The 17,917-nt window shown below is 51.0% G+C and overlaps 8 protein-coding genes across 8 annotated transcripts; 3 read left to right on the top strand and 5 right to left on the bottom strand.

Annotated features, from left to right (window-relative positions):
- Positions 1–441: 441 nt before the first annotated feature.
- Positions 442–2,303, bottom strand: JCM6883_001931 (uncharacterized protein; the record flags this gene model as incomplete). The annotated part of the gene is made up of 4 exons (XM_076633949.1): positions 442–806; positions 1,675–1,848; positions 1,927–2,052; positions 2,126–2,303. The coding sequence occupies 4 exons, from the start codon at positions 2,301–2,303 to the stop codon at positions 442–444; spliced, it is 843 nt and encodes a 280-aa protein (XP_076486028.1).
- Positions 2,304–2,875: 572 nt separating this feature from the next.
- On the bottom strand, positions 2,876–3,349 carry RPB10 (DNA-directed RNA polymerase core subunit RPB10; the record flags this gene model as incomplete). The annotated part of the gene is made up of 3 exons (XM_076633950.1): positions 2,876–2,910; positions 3,090–3,178; positions 3,255–3,349. The coding sequence occupies 3 exons, from the start codon at positions 3,347–3,349 to the stop codon at positions 2,876–2,878; spliced, it is 219 nt and encodes a 72-aa protein (XP_076486029.1).
- A 384-nt stretch (positions 3,350–3,733) lies between these two features.
- On the top strand, positions 3,734–8,205 carry COP1 (coatomer subunit alpha; the record flags this gene model as incomplete). Its single annotated transcript, XM_076633951.1, has 12 exons — positions 3,734–3,751; positions 3,868–4,091; positions 4,165–4,344; positions 4,418–4,497; positions 4,565–5,005; positions 5,076–5,681; positions 5,746–5,884; positions 5,948–6,188; positions 6,255–6,410; positions 6,470–6,668; positions 6,732–7,627; positions 7,693–8,205. The coding sequence occupies 12 exons, from the start codon at positions 3,734–3,736 to the stop codon at positions 8,203–8,205; spliced, it is 3,693 nt and encodes a 1,230-aa protein (XP_076486030.1).
- Positions 8,206–8,471: 266 nt separating this feature from the next.
- On the bottom strand, positions 8,472–9,465 carry JCM6883_001934 (uncharacterized protein; the record flags this gene model as incomplete). The annotated part of the gene is made up of 5 exons (XM_076633952.1): positions 8,472–8,557; positions 8,628–9,044; positions 9,109–9,189; positions 9,272–9,310; positions 9,384–9,465. The coding sequence occupies 5 exons, from the start codon at positions 9,463–9,465 to the stop codon at positions 8,472–8,474; spliced, it is 705 nt and encodes a 234-aa protein (XP_076486031.1).
- Positions 9,466–10,708: 1,243 nt separating this feature from the next.
- JCM6883_001935 (histone H3) lies at positions 10,709–11,249 on the bottom strand (the record flags this gene model as incomplete). Its single annotated transcript, XM_076633953.1, has 3 exons — positions 10,709–10,919; positions 10,986–11,170; positions 11,235–11,249. The coding sequence occupies 3 exons, from the start codon at positions 11,247–11,249 to the stop codon at positions 10,709–10,711; spliced, it is 411 nt and encodes a 136-aa protein (XP_076486032.1).
- Positions 11,250–11,756: 507 nt separating this feature from the next.
- Positions 11,757–14,146, top strand: JCM6883_001936 (uncharacterized protein; the record flags this gene model as incomplete). Its single annotated transcript, XM_076633954.1, has 11 exons — positions 11,757–11,942; positions 12,041–12,088; positions 12,134–12,304; positions 12,384–12,414; positions 12,486–12,604; positions 12,670–12,744; positions 12,811–12,846; positions 12,906–13,280; positions 13,336–13,506; positions 13,567–13,682; positions 13,744–14,146. The coding sequence occupies 11 exons, from the start codon at positions 11,757–11,759 to the stop codon at positions 14,144–14,146; spliced, it is 1,731 nt and encodes a 576-aa protein (XP_076486033.1).
- A 98-nt stretch (positions 14,147–14,244) lies between these two features.
- Positions 14,245–16,564, bottom strand: JCM6883_001937 (uncharacterized protein; the record flags this gene model as incomplete). Its single annotated transcript, XM_076633955.1, has 5 exons — positions 14,245–15,876; positions 15,940–15,990; positions 16,054–16,167; positions 16,231–16,362; positions 16,427–16,564. 5 exons carry the CDS (start codon positions 16,562–16,564, stop codon positions 14,245–14,247), a joined length of 2,067 nt encoding a protein of 688 aa, XP_076486034.1.
- Positions 16,565–16,678: 114 nt separating this feature from the next.
- JCM6883_001938 (arylamine N-acetyltransferase family protein) lies at positions 16,679–17,829 on the top strand (the record flags this gene model as incomplete). The annotated part of the gene is made up of 3 exons (XM_076633956.1): positions 16,679–17,112; positions 17,172–17,249; positions 17,316–17,829. The coding sequence occupies 3 exons, from the start codon at positions 16,679–16,681 to the stop codon at positions 17,827–17,829; spliced, it is 1,026 nt and encodes a 341-aa protein (XP_076486035.1).
- Between the last annotated feature and the right edge of the window lie 88 nt (positions 17,830–17,917).

The following is a 17,917-nucleotide window of genomic DNA, read 5'->3' on the forward strand; positions in this document are numbered from 1 at the left end:
CACGGATTCCGTGCTACGGTCTCTTATATTGGCTACGATCGGCTAGTGGTTATGTCGGGGGTTTACTACTGTTCAAATGTACCTTGCCCCTTCCCTCTGGGATCCTGGGTTCAAATCCCAGTCGTAGCTTTTTGCCTCTCGCGACCACTACTGTACACTCCATCCTCTCTTTTTGATCTCTCGAGGATCGCACTTTTGCAAACGGAGAGGAACCTAGAGTCACTTTCGAAGCAAAGTAAGTATCCTCTCGAACGACTCTCGTCGTCTCGAACGATTCTAACTCACAACCTCTCGTGACATGACTCTGACGATGCTCTCTCAACGATAAGGAGACAATGTCTATACGATAGAAGATTGCAGAAACCAAATGGGGAAAGAACGGAAAAGTAATCAGGAGAGGGGGGGGGAAGAGAGACGACAAAACAATATCGCAAAAAGTTCTCAACAATCACCGCCGCCACAACCCCATCCTCCGTCGTCGGGAGCTCCAGGTCGCCTCTGAAGTCGATTCGGTTGGAGTTGTTGTTCGTACACCATTTGTTGGATGTTGTAAGGTTGTGCCACTTGAAGTCCTCCACTTGTCGCTCGCGAAGGAGCGATCGAAGGATAAGATGGACGAGGACTCTTTACCGTCACAGGCATTCGGTACGATGCAGCTTGGACGCGGTAGGGGTTTGTAGTTTGGACGACACGAGCGGGAAGATTGACGCTTGGAACCCTTGAAGTCCAGGTTTGAGGGGGCGGCCAGTCAGACGGTTGCTGCGTGTCCTCGGGCGGCGGCCAATGCATCTCTTGAATAGGGAATGCTGTATCCCAGAGAGAATGAGCGTCGTCTCAGAGGTCTTTTCTCAGAGCAGACTCCGTTTCGAAACGGGAATGGATCTCACACTGACGACCCGTAGTTCCCGCGCTTACACTCCTCGAATGGAAACTAACTCCCGCATTATTCGTCCGCTGAGCTTGTTCCCGATTGAATTGTTGTCCTCCTCGAAGAAACTCCTCGGCATTCACCTCGCCGGGTTCTGGCTTCGTTCTCCACCACGACCTATGTTCCGACATCTTCGAAAGGAGAGTTCAGAGAGGAGAAGAGGAGAAGAAGGAGGACAGAAGGAAGGAAGGGAGAACAGAGAGAGAGGACCGACGTCTGCACACGATCCGAGCTTTGACGAATGGACGCACCGGAGTTTCCGTCCGGAGACAGAGCTCGAGCTGTGTTCGTTCGTGCGTCTGCCAACGCACGGTGTTTGTGCACGAGCCGAGACGCCTCGTAAGGAGAAGCTCGATCCTCTTCGATGAACGCGCGTCTCGAGCCGACTCAGTCGAGGAGTCGAGGAGTCGAGGTCGTCGCTTTCGTCTTTCTCTCGTCATGAAGATTTCTCAGGCGTGTAAGCACTACGGAGTCAGAGTTTGGTCGAGATCGGGGCACTCATTCGAGTCATTCTATTGCGAGACAATAACGGCGAGTTCTCTGTGAAGGTGCGAGATCAAATGGTCAGCACATGCGTGAATACGGTCGAAGAATGGGAACAAGGGACGAACACGTTGCGTTAAAGGGGAACAGATTTCAGCACAAACAACGACTTCTTTCGCGTCGAGGACGTTCGAAGACCTGAGAAGTAGTTTGACTCCTTCCCCTTTGTTGTGCGACCGATGGCTTCGAGTAGCTCATCGTACTGTCCTCGTAGTATTCCTTGACGGGGTGCGCCTCGAGAGCCCGCTTGCGAAAGAACTCGGGATCTGGTCCTCCCGTTTCCGAGAGTCCTTCCGAGAGTCCTTCCGTTGGCCTGGGCACTTCCTCGTCTTTTCGCTCCGTCTTATCGAGCCAGTTAGCAATGTTTCCTACAGTTTCTAGACTCGAGCGCCCTCCCGTAGAGTCAGCGGTCGAAAGTACGAAAACGTCAATCGAAGTGGATTGAAGAAACTCACCTTCGGCCGTCGGCGCAAGGTCCGGGTTTTTCCACCATACTCCCGACTTTTCAGGCTTGCCGTCGCGAGGTCTCGGTACGAAAGGATTGGGAACAGAGACGCTACGACCTCGTTGCACGTTTCCCACTGTTTCCACTCGAAAGGGAATCTTCTTCAGACTGAGCTCGATACCGTCGAGACTGAATAGGCGAGAACTCACGGTTAGGTTGCTGTTTCCTCGACGATGAGGCATGGATCGGAGGAGGACGAGTCGGAAGTTTGATGGAGTTGTTACCGGTTTCCTCGTTCCGCCAGCTCGGATCATTGATCCCTTTGTGCCGGCGATGATCTTCCTTCACCCTCCTGCTATAGTCTCCGAGCTCGGCATTCGAAGCCATGAGTCGAAGAGATCGAAGGAAGGGAGAAAAGCTCGAGGCGTGAGCAAGGTTGTTTTTCCTCGGCGAGGCGTAACTTGTCCGCGGCAAGTCCGTCAATTGCGAGCCAATCGGGAAGGAAGCGATCCGAATACCGTGGAAACGTGGTTACTGGGCGGAAAGGTGCCCGGGAGGATGGATCGTTCAATAGGAGAACTTCGGATAAAGTCGACTGAAGAAAAATCGCAAGGTTAGCGAGGCTGTCGGTTTGTAGCGATCGTATCCACAAGCGATCCTTGAACGATTCTTGACTTTGAGGGAACGGAATGTTCGACTGGGTCGATGCCTGCGAGTTAATCTGTCTGAGAAGGAAAACGCGTCTTACCCACTTTTCTCACCCCATCAATGCTCAATCCCTTTCCAGGTCTCTCTTCGACTGCTGTACTCTCAACGCTGTCCAATCAACGTGAATGAACCATGATACAATTTCGAGCGAAAGTTATCTCCCCGAGCCGAGAAAACCATCTACCTCCGCGCTCTTCCACCCCCTTCCTCCCTTCGCAACACCAGAGTCAGACTAAGCTCTGTCGCTAAATCTACCGCACGGGATCAGGGTTACGACGTTCCATAGCTAAAGAGAACGCGAGAAACGAATGTTAGTAATCGAGACTGGCGAAACAAGTAGAGATTAGAGGAAGAGATGGGAGCGTACGGTTGTCTACATAATCATCAAAGCGAGAAGGAGTGCCCAGAGTCAGTCACGAGGCTAGTAGAGCGGCATGAGGAGAGAGAGGAGAAGCTGAAACTGACAGTGTAACAGTTTCTCGATCAAATCGACATGAGTCAAGACCATTCGTCTGCAGCAGTAACGTTTCAATCCAAGTCCATCGAGTGCCTCACTGTACGCCGTAGTCGAGAGTAATCAGAGCGAGTTCGGGAGAGGGATGTAAGGAAAGAGAGAATGAATGGACTAACCCTTCAGAGTGACCGGATTCGAGTAGTTGCAAGTAAGCAGTCCACCTATCTCCTACGACTTTACCACACGAGAAGCATCGGACGGGAATGATCATGCCGAAAGAAACAAAGTTGATCAAAAAATGAAAAGTCGGGGAGAGGAGAGGGGACAGGAGACTGGTAGTGAGGGAGGACCTTGTAAAGGAGTGGTCGGACTAGGCTAAGCTTGAGTTGGTGAAGGTGTGCGAGTGAGTGAATGAGAGCAGATCGATACTCCGTTCGCATTTCCAGAAGTCGCGGCTCTCGCCTAAACCTCATCACTGCCGGCTTCAACTCGACACTATAGGAGTCAGATAGAGCAGAACTAGGAGACTAGCCGCGACCCGACACCTTCTGCCCTCTTCGACTGCCGCGAATTGTCACCTTCAGAGCCACGTCTCATCACTCTCCTCTCCCGTCAACCCTAGAACTCCTGCCCGACTGGGCTACATCGGTTCATCATGCAGATGCTCACAAAGGTGAGCTACTTCTTGTCCCATCCTTCGTCATATCGTCTACAGACAGACGTGTTTATCTCTGACAACCTCATCTAACCGTACTTACTGACTCGAACACTTTACCCTGTTCTGAACAGTTCGAGTCGAAATCGAACCGCGTGAAAGGAATCGCGTTCCATCCCCGATTGACCTTACTCGCGGCTTCTCTCCATTCGGGTTCGATTCAACTATGGAACTTCCAGATGGGAGTCCTCGTAGATCGATTCGAGGAACACGATGGACCTGTTCGAGGTATCGACTTCCATCCTACTCAACCTTTGTTCTGTTCAGGAGGAGATGATTATAAAATCAAAGTTTGGAAGTATGTTCACCTTTCCCCCCTCTTCTCTCCCCAGCTACAGAGAGCTGACAGAACCTTGTGCGATCGTCCATAGCTACAAGACTCGAAGGTGTTTGTTCACGCTACACGGTCACTTGGATTACGTTCGATCCGTCTACTTCCACCCCGAACAACCTTGGATCATCTCGGCGAGTGACGATCAAACGATCAGGATCTGGAACTGGCAGAACAGAAGTTGTATCGCAATCTTGACGGGTCACAATCACTACATCATGTAAGTCTCCATCTCGCTCGTTGACCTCGAGAATGGATGGAATGCTGACTTTCGCTCGATTTGACGATTTTAGGTGCGCTCAATTCCACCCGAAGGAAGATTACGTCGTTTCAGCTTCAATGGATCAAACTGTACGAGTTTGGGACATCTCTGGTCAGTTTCACTTTCGCCCTCCCTTTTCGACGGTCTCAGGCTGACCACTTTCGCCTCATCTTGACAGGACTTCGCAAGAAATCTACGAGCGCAGCACCTCTCTCTTTCGAAGAACAAATCCAACGAGCGAACGCAGGACAAGCCGACTTATTCGGCAACACGGATGCTGTAGTCAAATACGTTCTCGAAGGTCACGATCGGGGAGTCAACTGGGCGACGTTCCATCCGACTCTCCCCCTCATCGTCTCGTGTGGTGACGATCGACAAATCAAACTCTGGAGAATGTCGGAAACGAAAGCGTGGGAAGTCGATACTTGTCGTGGACATTTCAACAACGTCTCGTCGGCTTTGTTCCACCCGAAACATGAGTTGATCATTTCGAACTCGGAGGATAAGACGATTAGGGTTTGGGACATGAGTAAGAGGACGGCGGTACAAACTTTCAGGAGGGAGAATGATAGGTTCTGGGTTTTGACGGCTCATCCAACTTTGAACCTTTTCGCTGCTGGTGAGTTACTCCTCTCTCTCTCTCTCTCCCGACCCGTTTTGGGCTGTGAGGGCTGAACCCCGCTCTGTAGGTCACGACTCTGGATTGATCGTCTTCAAACTCGACCGAGAACGACCCGCTTTCGCAACTCACGGCAACACTCTCTTCTACGTTCGCGACAAACACGTTCGAGCTCACGACCTCACTACCGGTTCCGATGCCTCTGTCGTTTCTGTTCGTCGACTCGGTACTCAATATCAACAACCTCGAACTCTCTCGTACAACCCCGCCGAGAAAGCTGTCATCGTTACTTCCGCCTCGGATACTGGACTGTACGAGTTGATTCGACTACCGACCAAAGATGGAGAAATTCGAGATTCGGCGACGGATGGAAAGAGAGGAAACGGAACTTCGAGTTTATTCGTCGCGAGGAACCGATTAGCCGTCTTGGACAAGACTACTCAAACGATCGAGATTCGAGACCTCGAGAACTCGATCACGAAGACGATCAAATGCCCAGTTCAAACGGTCGACATCTTCTTCGGAGGAACAGCGAGTTTGTTACTGTCGACGGCGAACTCGGTCGTCTTGTTCGATATCCAACAACAAAAGGTCGTTGCGGAGTTGGCGACTCCTCTCGTCAAGTATGTCGTTTGGTCGAACGATGGAAACATGGTTGCTCTTCTCAGTAAACACAGTCAGTTCTCTTTTTTCCTCGCGCTTTCGAACTTGGAATCAAGACTGATACTCGTGCTGAACAGCTATTATGCTCGCGAACAAGCAACTGGGTGGATCGAACTTGATTCACGAAACGATCCGAATCAAATCTGGAGCTTGGGACGACGCAGGAGTTTTCCTCTACACTACCCTCAACCACATCAAATACGCTCTTCCCAATGGGTACGTCATCTCTCACTCCTCTTAACATCTAGTCTGTCGAAACTAACGTTCGTAATTTCTCAGTGACAACGGAATCATCAAAACTCTCGAACAACCCGTCTACCTCACTCGAGTTCGAGGTAAATCTGTCCACGTCTTGACTCGAGACGCGAAACCTCAAACCGTACCGATCGATCCTACCGAGTACCGCTTCAAGTTGGCGTTGGTCAGGAAGAACTACGATGAAGTTTTGCACATTATCCGAACGAGTAATTTGGTCGGTCAGAGCATCATCGCTTATCTACAAAAGAAGGGATTCCCAGAAGTGAGTCCTCCTACTTCGTGTCTGCTCGCACATCTCTCGCAGAAACTGATCTCTCTACCTTGTTAGATCGCTCTTCATTTCGTTCAAGACAAAACTACTCGATTCGACCTCGCCATCGAATGCGGAAACCTCGATGTAGCTCTCGAAATGGCCAAGTCGATCGACAGGGAAGATAACTGGTCTCGTCTAGGTCAACAAGCTTTGAAACAAGGAAACCACAAGGTAAACTCGGGAACGCTTCTCCTCTCAATCTCATCGATACTGACTCGCTTCGTTTTTAGATCGTCGAAATCGCCTACCAACGTACGAAGAACTTTGACCGTCTCTCCTTCCTCTACCTCGCGACTGGCAACCCCGACAAATTAGGCAAAATGGCAAAGATCGCCGAGATGCGAGGAGATCCGATGTCGAGATTCCACAACGCTCTCTACACCGGAAACGTCGAGACGAGAGTCAACGTCCTCGCAGAAGTTGGAATGAGTGAGTCCAACTTCCTTCAACCTGCGAGTCGAATCAACTGACTAAAGTCCATCGAAATGGTAGCTCCTCTCGCTTACATGACTGCGAAAACGAACGGACTCGAAGATCTCGCTCAATCAATCCTCGACAACGCCGGTCTCACCGAAGCCGACGTTTCTGAAGTTCTCCCTCCCGTCAAACGTTCGACTCTTCGACCTCCTTCCGTCGTCACTTCGACGTTCGAATACAACTGGCCTTCGGTAGGAGTTACCGAGAGCTTCTTCGATCGTGCTCTCGCGGCAGCAGCGAGTGGAGAACCGAGTGGACAAGATGAGGATTACGAGGAAGATTTGCTCGAACAAGCAGTCGCTGAAGAAGAGGGAGGATTGGCATGGGCCGCGGAGGATCGACCACTCGACAAACACGAAGCGGAGGAAGCTGAAGATGCGTGGGGAGTTGGAGGAGACGAAAACGAAGCCGAGGTTCTCGATCAAGATGGGGAACTCGATGGAGGAGCGACTTCGGGAGTTCCCGGCGAGGAAGAATTGGGAGGTTCGATCACTCCGGGCATTCCAGAATCTGAACTATGGGTACGGAACTCTCCTCTCGCTGCCGATCACGTCGCGGCTGGATCGTTCGAAACCGCGATGGGACTTCTGAATCGTCAAGTCGGAATCGTCAATTTCGCTCCTTTGAAACCTCTGTTCCTCTCGGTGTATCGATCTTCTCGACTCTGGTTACCCGCTGCTCCTTCTTTGCCTCCCCTCGAAATCCCTCTCCGACGAAACCTCGACAGTGCCGAACCGAGAAACGTCCTTCCCGTAGTCACTCTCTCGTTACAATCAATCACGACAGGAGAACTCCGCGCGGCGTATACGGCGTTCCAAAAAGCGAAATTCGTCGATGCCGTCAACATCTTCCGATCGATCCTCCAATCCCTTCTCCTCGTCGTTACTTCTTCTCCCGCTCAAGCTGCCGAGGTAAGTCTTCTCGCACTCCTCACATCTTTTGAGTAGTACTGACTCGATGCTTAACCCATCCGCAGCTACAAGAGCTCGTCATCGTCTGCCGCGAATACATCCTCGGACTGTCGCTCGAAATCGAACGAAGAAGAATCGCCGACCAACCCGATTCTGTCAAACGACAACTCGAACTCGCCGCCTACTTCACTCACTGTCGACTACAGCCTGCGCATCTCCAACTCGCACTCCGACTCGCAATGACGACGTTCTCGAAAGCGAAGAATTACCCTACCGCTGCCTCTTTCGCTCAAAAACTCCTCGACTTGAACCCGGCTGCAACGGTCGCGACTCAAGCGAAGACGGTACTCTCGACCGCGAACAAATACCCTCGAGACGCGATCGAGATCGATTACGACCTTCACAGTCAATTCGATATCTGTCCCGCTTCGCTCACTCCGATTTACGCGAACGCTCCTTCGGTCGAAGATCCCCTCACTGGAGCGAGATACCACCCTCAATTCGCCGGAACTGTTTGTAAAGTCAGTGGAGTATCGGAAGTCGGAAAGAGCTCGTCAGGTCTCAAGAGTTCAATCTAAACTTGATTCCTCCCGCCTCTCTTCTTGCTGTCTTCCCCTTCACTCTCACTCAAGATATACCTTTGACTCTGTCTCTCTCCCCTCTGCATTCTTCCTCACACCCGTTTCTTCCTTTGTTAAAGCGCTTAACTTTTTGTTCGTTTCTTTCCCGAAAAAAGAGAATCATGAAAATATGTTCTTTTGTTCACCCATTGGCGAGTGTCTGCGCTCTCCCAGTCTGTAGTCGGGCACTCAGTATCTGCACGATGAACTGGCTCATTGCAAGATCATCTTCGCTTCGCAGGGGCTGGAGAAGACCATCCTTGAGGCTGGAAACTATCACTCGGGTTTCCGGTTGGCGGTGCATTGCGAGCTGAACGATCGATTCGAGAGAGTGTTAGCTCCTCGATAACTAAAGGAGGGGTAGAGAAAGCTGTACTGACCGAATTCTTCCCTTCGTTTCCTCGCCGCTTCTCGCTCTTCTTCCCTTCTTTGCTTTGCCAGATCTTCATCCGACGGGGTCTCCTTAGCAACCTCCTCTGTCGGCGAAGTCGTCTCCGCCTCTTGTGGTGCCGGTGCTTGATCCTTGAGCCCCAAATGTTTCCCAATTTCGGCTTCTTTCGCTCCAATCCCGGTATCGTTCTTCGGTAGACCCTCCTCGAAGCTATTTCCGTGTTCCCCTTCTGATAAAAACAAAGCATCCTGATTCCTCTCCTGTAACCTGAGCTTCTCCTCCTCGTAGGCCAACCTCAGCTGTTCGACATTCTGTTGCAACCTCAGTTGTCGATAATAATCTTTTTCGAGTTCGGGTAGAGAGGGAGGTTCTCGTCTTGTCCTCCTCAACCAGGAAGACCATTGAACTATCGGAAGAGGCAATGGTGAGCGATCTCGAGAGTAAAAGGAGAGAGCGCTGGAAGCACTCACCGGGAATCGTGTGAAAGTTGTAATCACTCAAGTAGCGAGTTACTCTGTACTCTACGTATCGTTTGTTCTTCCTCCATTCGTCTTTGGATGTCGAGGGGAGTCAGATTCGGGCTTCATCATAATATTTCGGGCGATCGCGGTCGAGAGAAGAGGCGAGACTTACCAGGATACTCTGGATGAGGTCTTTCGTAGAATGCATTGCCTGACGAGAATGTTCAGAGGTGTGAGGAGCGCGATCGGAGGAAAGTGAGATCATAGAGATGAGGAAGTCGTACCTTCGAGATCTGTACCGACTAAGAAGCGATCTTTGCCAACTCTGAGTCCGACTGATCGTAGTGCACGGCGAAGAAGAGACATGTTGAGTGAGGCGGGAGGTGAAAGAAAAGAATTTATCGATCGCAAAACTTTCGAAGCTCGACTTTCACTTCGATGCTTCCCAATATCTCGCTTCCGGGAGAGTCTGGTCGACTCTGCCGTCTAATACGCCGCACGGTACAGGAGGAGAACGAATCGAGCAGTGAAACAACGCCAAAATTGAACGAAGAAGTTTCCCTTCGCAAACGGTTTGAGCTTGCTCGCTCTCTTCAGAGCGGGCGTTGAAGATATACAGGCACTGCATCAAGGAATTACAGCTACGTCCATGTTTGAGTCGAGGGAGGCATTCAACAATCAGGGTTGTAAGTCTTCTTTTCAAGCCTCGTTGCGAAATCGTCAGTTTCTGGACGGTGCGTATCACGGAGATTTGAAGGACTCACTCTGCCAACGTTACACCTTGTGACAATGCTCTACCGCCTGGGGGATCGAGCCGACTCTCTTACCGGTTGCGAGAACTCAGTCATTTTGCTTGTACAGGTGTTTTCGACGAGTCTTTCGGTATCAGCTTGTCCTCTTTTTCGGTCGATGGAGTTGCCCCGGGCTTGACGAGCGAGAATAGACGACGCAAGAGTGACTGTCACCGATAGCGCATGGGTCAGTCAAATCTAGGAGTGACCGTTCTGAAAAGGACGACTCACTTTCGATTTCTTCGAGTGTGCGGTTCGAGGTGGTCGACGAGTGCCAAAGGTATAGGAGTAGGAGATATCAGCGACCATGATTGAAGATGACCACTAAGCTAGTGAAGATGAGAGCAGAGAGGCAAGAGACACATCGAAGCAGCAGTTGTCGGTTTTCATACATTCGAGGTTGGCTATGGATGACTCAACCGACTGGTCTACGACTCATGTCAGCCATCGAACCTGACTCGATTCGTTGTTAAAAGAACTTCCTGAAGGATCCTACTCGGTATGGAGTAAAAGGGGAGAAAGGAAGAGTCAAAGCAGAGTGACTCGATTGTCTCGATACGGAGGGAGCTGGTTCAGAGCACTCGCATCGTATTCTCAGCGCAGGTTGCAGTAGGGTACTCTTCTTCGTTCGAGAGGAGACGATCTCGACGAAGGGCGGCGCTCTCAGTAGCGTGCTCGCGAAGTGAGAATCAGATAAGAGGGAAAAGCGCATGAGTTGCAGCTCGACAAGAGTCAGAAAGAAAGAGCAAGAACAACAACAAGATAAAGATCGAAAGACGAAAGGGGGGGAGTCAAGCAAGAGATAGAAAGAAGTCGGTTTATTGACGTTCTCCCCTGAGTCGACGAGCGAGTTGGATATCCTTGGGTTGGATGGTGACACGCTTGGCGTGGATAGCGGCCAAGTTGGTGTCTTCGAAGAGGGAGACGAGGTAGGCTTCGGCGGCTTCTTGTAAGGCCATTACAGCGGAGGATTGGAATCGAAGATCGGTCTTGAAGTCTTGAGCGATTTCACGAACGAGACGTTGGAAGCTGTACGACGACGAGAGAGCGTCAGTCCAACAGTACAAGACACAGTGAGAGAGAAAGGAGACATACGGAAGTTTACGAATCAAAAGCTCGGTCGATTTTTGGTATCGACGAATCTCACGAAGAGCGACGGTTCCAGGACGGTAACGGTGAGGCTTCTTGACACCTCCAGCGGCGGGAGCAGACTTACGAGCAGCCTTGGCGGCAAGTTGCTTACGAGGAGCCTTTCCTCCGGTAGATTTACGAGCGGTTTGCTGCGAAAGAGTGAAAACGAGTCAGTCACTGTTGATGATCAATGGAGGTTCAAGTTTGGCTCACCTTAGTACGGGCCATTGCTACGAAGAGAGTAAGAGTAAGTAGTTGAAGGGAAGTTGAGACGAAGTGAGGAGTTGGAGAAGTGGTGTAGGAAGAGAAGAGAGCGAGAGGAGGTGTGTGCGCTCGCCTTTTGAATGTTTTCAGCCGTCCAAAGTTTGTACTCTGCCTCGACCTAGTTCCGTTTTGTTGACCTCCGCCTAGTTCCCTTTGAATATTTCGCATTTCACATTTACCCGAGTTCGCATTGCTTTGCTACGTCAGTCACTACTGCTCCTTCTCTCTACCGTATTGTTACTCTCTGTTGTGTAAATGCTTGCATCGAAGAGAAAACCGAATTTTTTCGATGTCCACGCGGATCGCATTTCTCCGGGCTCCCGAGAATCTTCTCTCGCTCACCACTGATCACGCCTTACTACCGACTCACGGGCACAGCTCACACGACCAGTCCAAGCTCGCCGCAAGTCAGCCTCGACACAACAACTCGCGCCGACGCTTCGCTGTCAGTCAACTTTGATCGCTGAGGAGATGTCGGGATTCAATGGAGGAGGCAAGCGACAGCCAGGGATACCAGAGGACCAGACCACTTCTGCGTTCTATGCGCCCTTCTTCATCAAATCGAACCCTCAGCTGCAGGGGAATCCACCGGTTTCGAAACGTTCTCCGAGTCCCGGAATCCTAGGCAAGATGGGTCTCGCTCAACCTAGTCTGACCGTAAGCTCCTTCGTGTACTCTCGTACTGAACCGGGAAACTTCCGAGCGAAGGAGGATTGAAGCTGAGATCTCCACTCGTTGATTTCGTTCGCACGCAGATTTCACTCGAACAAGATGTATTCTTCATGCACCCTGCTCCAGCAGGAGTACCCACGTACGACGAGCTGGTCACGGGAACTGTCACTCTCTAGCTACCGAAACCTCGAACTTTGAAACATTTCACCGTTCGACTTCGCGGACTGTATGATATCGGTTGGAACGATGCGACGCCATATGAGAGCGGGATTTGTCTCGAAAAGACCGTGTCGTTATTCGAAGAAGGGAACGAGGTGACGCTGGAGAAAGGAAAGCATGAATTCGAAGTGAGTTTTGCATTTCCCGCTTTTTTATCCTTCCTGCTCGTCCTTCGTATACTGAGAGATCTTCTTCCACGAGTGACAGTTCATTCTCATCGTCCCATCATTCGCAGCTTGTTCGAACCCATTTTATCCCGTCTGACGTCGAATCTCGCAAAAACTGACGAAACCGCTCTTCCCGCTGCAGGCTACGAACGATGTCAGTATGGACGAGTGCGACACTGTATCACTGCGAAAGCGAAAGGACTCGGCAACATGGGAGGAGATATCATCAGTCCCGAGAAGCCAGTTTTCCTCATCACCAACGTTCGTTTCTTCCTCTTTTCCGGCCTCAATTCTCGCTGATGGAGTCAAGTCGCTCTTTCACACAGCCTGGACTAGCGAACGAATCGAAACCACCACCGCCGCTACACCTCAAATTCGAAGGAGCGCTAGATGAGCTTGGGGTCAGTTTCGGAAACACTCAGATTAAGCGAGACGATGCTGATCTGCGTGTTCTCTAACTTGCACAGCCTTATTCGATGGCTATGCAGTCACAACACATTATGGTGAGCCTCTACTTTGTCTCGTGCCCTCAGTGCGAACTCATTCGGTTGCACTCTTCTAGGTCGGCGGGTTGCTCCTCTTTCGACTCTCACTCCTTTTCCCACCTCAAGGTCTCATGATCTACTCCATCAAAGTCAAAATCATACAAACGTTTCATCTTCGATCCCCTACCGACACAGCGCACGAATCAATCCCTCCGCCGCATTCTCAAACGGTTTTCATCCTCGATTCAGCTCATCCTCCGAATTTCGCGAAAGTACAAGAAGACAACCTCGGAGCGAGGAGTGGGAGTGCGACTCCGAAGATTGGACCCCTCAAAGTGTTGAGACCGGACGAGATGTGGAAAATTCATCATTTGGCGAGATTACCAAACGATAATCATATTCGACCTTCGACTCACGAAGGAACGAAATCCCCGATCAGCGTCACTCATACTGTAGGTCATAAGATTCATTGTCAATGTTGCGCCGCTGACCACCGTGACTCGACAGATTCAAATGGAGTTGACGTTCAGACGATTGACTGAGGAAGAAGAGAACGCGAGTATGGAAGAACCTTTGACAATACCGAGAAAAGGCAAAGATCGAGAACGAGAGAAAGAGAAGGAGAAAGAACCGGAGCGACGGAAAGTGGTCATGTCGAAACCTCTCGATATCTTTTCGGTAAGTTTTTCATGCTTTTTCCTGTGCCATTACCTTTTCTGAACTTTGATCCCCTCGCAGTGTTGTTGTTTCCTCGACTCTCTCACACTACCAGTCTACTCGCTACTCGACCCAAATCCATCTCCTCTCGACGCCGAGTTGGTCCTTCCTTGTGTTTGCGGAATGCAGCTGAAACAGTAAGGTCACTTTGCTTCTCTCTTCAGACGAACCGCTACTGACAGTTCATACCGTACCCAGACTCGTCGAGAGTCACGCAACAGCTCTCCTTATCGACGGCGACGACGACGCAGCGATCGAATACATCGCTCGACCGAAACGAGATACCGATAACACCTCGCAGCCTCCTACTCCAACTGAAGAAGAACGTGGTCGATCGACGAGGAGGCTAGGCGAGAACGGAGCTAATGGCGGCGGAGGAGGAGGAGGAGCTGCATCACCTTCAAGCCTCACGAGCACGGAAAGAGGAACAAGCTCAGGAGGAGGCTTCTTCAGGAATGCGTCAACGGGAGATCGTCTGTTCGCGATGTCGGGCTGGAGGAGTCCGAGTACGAGTATGAGTCGAGGTAGAGGTAGCAGTTCGGGCACTTCGACTCCAACCGAATCCAGAGCCGGATCTCGTTCGGCCTCAAGGAATAGATAGCTTATAGACTTCTTTTCTTTCTCTCTCTTTAGTTTCGCATCTTCTCTCTTTTTTGTTGTTTAGATTATGAATCAAATGCATTGGAATCCTTCGTCTTACTAGGATAAAAACCCTCGATCCCATCTCCCTTTCCTCCGGTCTGCAGGGTCGATGAACTGGAACTTGACCACACCAGGTTTCGTGTTCTTCTTTAACCATTCCACCGCGGCAGTTTCGAGTTTATCACACCCTTCCAGTTTCAACTCCGTCATTTCCGAAAACCTCGTTCCTCCTTCGTCCCCCTCGACTCTCGGAGGTTTCCTCGCGAGAACCAATTCCATTACTGGTCGACCCGTGATGAACGCGTTCCCAACTACCGCCAATTTCTCCAACTTGCTACATTTCTTGACCAAATCTCGAATCGTTTCGTCGTTCGTCCACAACGTATGAGAGACGTCCAGCGATTTCAACGAGTCGAGTTGAGGCAAAACGAGGGCAGATTCGGTTGGTCCCGTTGTAGTCGAAGCGAGGTTGAGAGTCTCGAGATGAGGAGCTTGGGTACGAGAGTCGAACAGGGCGAGGTGTCTCGTCGAAAGGGAACTGAATGAGAGGTCGAGGGAAGTAAGATGATGGAACGAGAGATCGAGGGAAATCGCATGGTTAAGGAATCGTCCAGGTAGGTATTTCGCTCCTCCCAGTTTCAGGTGTTGAAGTTTTGCCCAACTCGAAGCGAGGTCGGGAACTGGAAGGGAAAGAGTGTGGGATTCTCCGTAAATGACAGCGTAGAATTTCGATAGATTCGGAGTCGAGAGGAGATCCCAGACAATGGAGCCGCCGATCAGGTCGAGTTCGAGAGATTCGAGACGAGGGAAGGAGGAAAGGCGACAACTGATATCGGCGACGAGGACAGAACCGGTCACCGTGAGATTGCGAGCGTTCGTAGGAGGTGGAAGCGGAGGTTCTTCAACGTCTGAGTGGGAAGCGTCGTCTTCTGTGTCCTCACTGATCGAGTTGGCGTTGTGGAGGAACGGAGCTCGAAGGTTTGAAACGAAATTCGAGGTTGTACTTCCCCATATATTGAACGATTCGAGTCGAGGGAATGCGAGATAGATACTCGTGAGATCGAACGCAGGGTAGCATCGGCCTCCCGTACAAATGCTTAATGAGACGAGACAGGTTTGAGAGTGCGAATGGAGGAAGACGAGGAGTTCGGTCGCGATTGATGCCTCCCTTTCGTTCGAGATTGTCGTGAGGCTTCCGTCGACGAACGAAAGTACGACCTCTCGAAGTGTCGAGGTCACGCCAGCCTCCTGAAGTTGCTCGAGGATTGAAGTGAAAGCGGGAGAAGGGATATCTTGAGCGGCTGTGAATATGATACGTTGGATGCCTCGAGCGGTCGTGTCTCCTTCGAGAACTTTGTGCTTGACGATCGACCTCCCGATGTTCCGGCCGTTCGACGACGAGTCTTCTCCTTGACCTAGCGCCCTCTGTAGGTAAATTCTCGTCTTCTTCACCGCGTTCTTTGCGTTGATGATCCCGTCCAACCTCAATGTTTGCCAAAGTTGCGGCGACCCTTTGATGACGCGACACCAATTTCGAGAGACTCGCATCAAGTTGACGAGTGGATTTGAGCGAGGAGGACGAGATCGAGGAATTTCGTTGATAGTGTATCGGCTCGAGGGAGGAGGGGCGGTCGCTATAGAGATGATCTCGACGAAGATCTCGAGCGGGAGGTTCGAGAATGGACAGAACTAGATTCGTGGGAGAAAACGATCAGCGTTTTGGATCACGAAAGCCAGCGGAAACGAACGAACCTCTGCCCGACTTCGTAGCGCTTGAATCGATGCGAGCTCTCCTTCGAGTTCCTGTCGACAGGAAGACGTGTCAGATGCGGTCAAGCGATTAATGAGCGGAAGTATTAAACGCACTGAGATGCCTTTCTCGTCCTTCTTCGGAACCTTTTCTAGGCCATGACTGACAAGCTTCTCTGCGTTCGCATACTTCTTCCCTTGCTTCAGCAATCTGCCAGCACGGAGGTAGCCCTGCACACGCGCGTAGGAGGTCAGCGACGAGCGGAAGTCTTAGAAGCAAAATTGTTGACTGACCTTGTGCGAAGTCGGGAGTAATTTGATAACTTCGCGCGCATCTATGAGCGCTTCCTGTAGCTTGCCTAGCTTGTCGTAGGCGCTCGCTCTTGCATCGTAGAGCTTTGGGTTCTTCGGGTCGATTTGAATAGCCTAAGCGCGCTTAACGAAACCTCAATCAGCAGTCCTGGGACGTCCGCTCGGAAGGAGGACGTACCTGAGTGAATAGTTCGACTGCTGTCTCGTAAGACGCCGCCCTGTAGGCTTGCAATCCTTGAGAGTAAGCGATTTGAGATGAAGCGGTGTCGGACCGAGATTTGTCGCCTTTGCGAGGCCGATCTGGCTCGGCTTTCATCTTGAATAGCCCGAATACCGTGCTGATTTTGTGTCTAGGTGATTGAGTGAGTTGTCGAGGTGAAAGAGAGGTTTCAAATTTGTTTGTTTTCCCTCTACCTTTCACTTCCGAACAATGACTTCTACTATCTGGCCATCGCCGCATACTGCTGGCAAGCTGAACCGACAAGATGCACTCGAATACCTTGAACGAATCAAGCTCCCCCCGTCAATTGTTGACGAGAAACCCTCGCTCTCTTTACTCAACAAACTCCAAGCTGCTCACCTCCTTGCAGTCCCGTTCGAATCAACGACTATTCACGTCAAGGACTGGTACGACGATGATGCAGAAATCGAGATAGGAGGTGGAGGAACGGTAGCTTTGGCCGAGGGAGCCTTCAACCACATTGTCAAACTCCGAAGAGGAGGATACTGCTTCTCGCTTAATGGGACGTTCCCTTCTCTCCTGAGATGGTTTGGATTCAACGTGAGCGAGTGTCTAGCGAAAGTAAACAGTATAAGGAAAGATCCGGAAGTCGAGGGAGTAGATTGGGAAGCGCTCAGTCACTTGTGAGCTTTCTTCTTTTTCTTATCCTCTGCGGTCCTGTCTCATCCCCTGTAATGCATAGAGTATCGATCGTCGACTGGCCGGGCTCGAATGGGCGCTACCTCTCAGATGTTGGTTTCGGGTCGGGTCCCACTCAGAGGTGAGTCTCGTTACGTCGACTGCCTTCCAGACACGGTGGCTAATTCGACGATTTCCGAGTCTCAAGCATTCCGATGAAAGATGGTAGCGAAGTCTCTTCGATTCCCTCGACCGATGTCTACCGCCTTTCGCGACATGAAACTCTCCCTTACGTTCCGCCCTCTCTCCTCCCTGATCAAACCCCGACCTGGATGCTCTCTCGTCAAATCTTCTCCGACAAGTCGACACCAGCCGATCTGAAACCCATCTGGATCCCGCAGTACGCTTTCCAGCTGATCTCGACGTCGCACCGAGACGTTCGCGCGATGAACCATTTCCAGTCGACTTGCGCCGATGCCGTGTTCTACAACTTCTTCGTGGCGACGCTGTTGCACGAGAATGGAGAGCGGACGACCCTCTCATACAAAGAAGGAAGCGTCGACGAGCAAGGATCGAAAGCGGCAAAGTTGACTCGGACAAAGCTCACGACACGCGATCGCAACGACGAGGTGATGGAAACACGCTATGTCCCGTTCAAGGTGGCGGCTATCAGAAGCGTCCTGGAACAGGAGTTTGGAATGGCGTTCCCGAAGGAGAACTAGAATACGAAATACGTCGGTTTTGTTTCAACTCGTATGGCAGAGGAAGAATCGCATAGCTTGAATCGTAAGATATCTCCTCGTATTGAGC

This window comes from Sporobolomyces salmoneus, assembly GCF_050403485.1.
Source record: "Sporobolomyces salmoneus JCM6883 DNA, S_salmoneus_JCM6883_v1_ctg48, whole genome shotgun sequence".
NCBI lineage: Eukaryota > Fungi > Basidiomycota > Microbotryomycetes > Sporidiobolales > Sporidiobolaceae > Sporobolomyces > Sporobolomyces salmoneus.